General features: G+C 38.2%; 1 protein-coding gene across 1 annotated transcript in view; it reads right to left on the bottom strand.

Moving 5' to 3' along the window:
• GUCY2F (guanylate cyclase 2F, retinal) overlaps nucleotides 1-4,444 on the bottom strand; it is a 117,611-nt gene that overhangs the window by 100,246 nt on the left and 12,921 nt on the right. The window contains 1 exon segment of the mRNA XM_014538846.1: nucleotides 2,664-2,690. Coding sequence (XP_014394332.1) covers nucleotides 2,664-2,690 — 27 coding nt within the window.

Genomic DNA, 4,444 nt, shown 5'->3' with positions numbered 1-4,444 from the left:
ACAGAAACTGTGCAGGCCAGAAGGGAGTGGCAAGAAATATTCAAATTGATGAATAGCAAGAACCTACAACCTAGATTACTTTACCCAGCAAAGCTATCATTCAGAATTGAAGGTCAGATAAAGAGCTTCACCGATAATAAAAAGCTAAAGGAGTTCATCACCACCAAACCAGTATTATATGAAATGCTGAAAGGTATCCTTTAAGAAGGGGGAGACGAAGAAGAAGGTAAAGATACAAATTATGAACAACAAATACACATCTATCAACAAATGAATCTAAAAATCAAGTGAATAAATAATCTGATGAACAAAATAAACTGGTGAATATAATAGAATCAGGGGCATAGAAAGGGAGTAGACTGACTATTCTCGGGGGGGAAAGGGGTGTGGGGGGTGCGGGAAGAGACTGGACAAAAATCATACACCTATGGATGAGGACAGTGGGGGAGGGAGTAAGGGCAGAGGGTGGGATGGGAACCGGGTGGAGGGGAGCTATGGGGGGAAAAAAGAGGAACAACTGTAATAATCTGAATAAAGATTTAATTTTTTTTAAAAAAAGAACACTGCACTAGGCAGTGTGTGGCTGTTTCTATTGGCTGAGGACATCCCACACATTTCACTTTAAGTGTTGAGACCACCACTTACTTAGCTGCCACTAATGATGGTCCAAGTAGTTCAATATGATGTCAGACACATATTACAATCAATGACCATTCTATGTGATCGTGTTTTTTTTCATACCCAATAAAACTGGTAGTGCAAGCATATTTTTTGCATTCACATTGCTGCCCAGCTTGAGATAAATTTTTATTCCTCTACATCTTGCAAGATATGTTTTCTTCAACTTTCCTAAACTGCTATACAAATAAGGCCTGTTAAATATAGGAAGTGCTGGGTCTTCAATAAGTTTATCATTTCTGATAGTGGACCCATTTATGAGAGCAAGTTTTCCTTTCACCATTTATATTCACCTTCATTTATCTATACCAAATCCTATTCCCTATCAGGACTAAGGATTTTGACAATAGCTTTATCAGTATCGTTATTGTTATTACCGTTAGGAAAACAGGGCCTGGTACCTTAAGGCACTTAAAAAATTCCATCAGTGGATCAAAAAAAATTAAGAAAGAAAAATGGAAGGGCTGAATTATATACCTTACACAGAACACAAGATCTCAAATGAGTATGCTTTAGGGGTATACCTCAAGTGGACAGGAGACAGCAGAGCAAGCATGGCCGCATGCGGCCCACAACGAATATTTTTGCAGCCCAGCCAATATAACAGCATATAAGACACGTTGTAATAAAATTTCACAACTTGATTTTTACAATATCCTGTTATACATAATTATTAATAACAAACTACAACGTTCGCTAATGACTGATTACTATAATCGTGTTGCATTCATTTCTCTTAGGCACCTTACGCGCAGGCATACCATTTCTTTCCTCTAATACTAGCAGCAAATATTTTAGCAGCTGATTACCACGTCATTAGTCTTGTACTGACTTGTTTGGTGTGTGCAACAGGAAATATTTCGCTTTTGGAGAACAAGAAAAATAGGTTTATTTGTGTTATGCTTATTAATCTGTGCAGTTATTCAGTGTCTGGTAAGTTAATATTCAAGACAAATATTAATTTTTATTAAAATGTTCTATTATTTTATGTTAACAATTACTCATTTATTTCAGCCCTTTGTATTCAGCATGTCTCTATCAAAATAAGCCTACTTTTCTATGAAAATTGAAGCTTTTGATTTTTTGCGGCCCACATAAACTTAAACCTTGTTTACTTGGCCCGTGTTAGCCTTTGAGTTTGACATGCTTGCAATAGAGCATACGTCTTTCATTATACTAGTGGTTCTCAAAGTGTGGACCCTGGACCAGCAGCATCAACACCACTATGAACTGATTGGAAATGAAAATTCTGGGCCCTACCCTATCCCTTCTGAATCAGAAACTATGAAGGAAAGACCTAGAAATCTGTGTTTTACCATGTCCTGCAGGGAATTTTGGTACACACCTGGGTTTGAGAGTCGCTGCGTTACACCCACCTGAATATATATCCTGGCTTTCCCATTCACTAGCTGTGTGACATTGGGCAAGTTATTTAACCTCTCAGCCTCAGAAATCTCTTCCATAAAGTGCATTAAATAATTATCAGCCTTACTATATAACGATGTTGCAAGAGTTGAGTGAAATGGTCCATACAAAGTCCTTGCAAGATGATTAGCACTTAATAAACTCTCAATAAATATTAGCTATTGTTATTGTTGTTATTATTTCTATGCACAAAATTTTCAACAGATGGGAAGAGGTAAGCCAGTTTCCTGGCAATGAGATAGTAATATGGTATCTAATTTTTGGAAGAATAAAAGAAGGCCATTTTGATTTTGTCCTATTTACTGAACATCGTATTGTCATGAAGAATTCCCTATTTAGAGGGATTTAAAGGCATCCCCAAATAGTTCAACAACCTGATAAGCCCAAATTGAAAGGATTTCACAATCAGCCAAGCATTGATAGGCAAAAAGTTGAGGAGAAAGGAGGAGGGCTTGAAATAGCCATTTGAAAAGTTTTCTAAAGAGCTTTTTTAGTGAGGCTTCCTGCTAGCCTTTGTGAGAATTAGCAAAAGAACCTTTTCAGGGTAATTGCAATCCCACAAGTGCTCTGCCTGGTGAATGGATGCTCTTTTGTCCCATTGGATCAAAACCTCCATCAGAGCTCATGGTTAAAGAAGCAGAGAATGAACTGAATTTTGGCCCTCATGCCTACTCAGTCAGATTCCCTTGTGCAGGGCACAACCTACATAACCACACACAAGCAGCCCTGACTGTAAATTGAGGCCTTTGCCTTTGATTAATATATTTTCTATTTGACTTTGTCAGAAACAAAGATGATTAGTAATTGCCCCTGAAGTTTAAAGGAAATGAGTTGATAATATGGGAGAGGCTGAATCCCCCCTTCTCTGTAACTACTATATTTACCCCATTCTTTGGTGTTAATAGTTGCCAACACCTACCTACTTGTTATGTGAGACTCACAGGTGTAAAATTTGAAAGAAAAAATACCTATCTCCTCCCTAATCCTGAGGATTAAATGAGATTATCTATATGCAAATACCTTATAAACTTGTAGAGAGCTGTTCACATGTAAAGTGGTATTATGGTTGCTTTCATTGTCTCTACAGTAGCATCTAATAACATCCCTGCTGTTTCCCAAAAGCCCACAACTATAATTATTGTTATTGTTATCATCTTTACTATAAAGTTTTATCATTGTCTTGGTATTGTACAAGCACAATTTGGACCCAGTTCTGAGAAAAGCAGTCTTCCTAACTCCTGTAAAGGTGTCAGCATTATTTCCTAATTTGAAACATAAATTTACAAGAGAGAGAAACAACATACCAGCTATTAGTAGGCTAGCTTTCTCTCCTCTTCCTCCCACCATTATCTTTCACTACTGTCACCACATGCAGCTGTAACCCAAGCATGTCAAACTCAAAGGCTAACACGGGCCAAGTAAACAAGGTTTAAGTTTATGTGGGCCGCAAAAAATCAAAAGCTTCAATTTTCATAGAAACGTAGGTTTATTTTGATAGAGACATGCTGAATACAACGGGCTGAAATAAATGAGTAATTGTTAACATAAAATAATAGAACTTTTCAATAAAAATTAATATTTTTCTTGAATATTAACTTACCAGACACTGAATAACTGCACAGATTAATAAGCATAACACAAATAAACCTATTTTTCTTGTTCTCCAAAGCGAAATATTTCTTGTTGCACACACCAAACAAGTCAGTACAAGACTAATGGCGTGGCAATCAGCTGCTAAACTATTTGGGGATAGTATTAGAGGAAAAAAACGGTGTGCTTGCAAGTAAGGTGAAATAATAGAACATTTTAATAAAAATTAATATTTTTTCTTGAACATTAACTTACCAGACACTGAATAACTGCACAGATTAATAAGCATAACACAAATAAACCTATTTTTCTTGTTCTCCAAAGCGAAATATTTCTTGTTGCACACACCAAACAAGTCAGTACAAGACTAATGGCGTGGCAATCAGCTGCTAAACTATTTGGGGATAGTATTAGAGGAAAAAAACGGTGTGCTTGCAAGTAAGGTGCCTAAGAGAAATGAATACAACATGATTATAGACATCAGTCATTAGCGAACGTTGTAGTTTGTTATTAATAACTAGAGGCCCGGGGCACAAAAATTTGTGCACTCGGGGAGGAGAGGGGGTCCCTCAGCCCGGCCTGTGCCCTCTCGCAGTCTGGGACCCCTCTGGAGATAACGACCTGCTGGCTTAGGCCTGCTCCCGGGTGGCAGAGGGCAGGCCCAATCCCTAGGTGCAGCCCCTGGTCGGGCTTAGAGCAGGGCCGATTGGGGAGTTGGGGCGCCGCCCCGTCATGCACAGAGCAGGGCGGA

Source organism: Myotis brandtii, unplaced genomic scaffold, assembly GCF_000412655.1.
Source record: "Myotis brandtii unplaced genomic scaffold, ASM41265v1 scaffold199, whole genome shotgun sequence".
Taxonomy (NCBI): Eukaryota; Metazoa; Chordata; class Mammalia; order Chiroptera; family Vespertilionidae; genus Myotis; species Myotis brandtii.
This window is presented reverse-complemented; position numbering and strand designations above follow the sequence as displayed.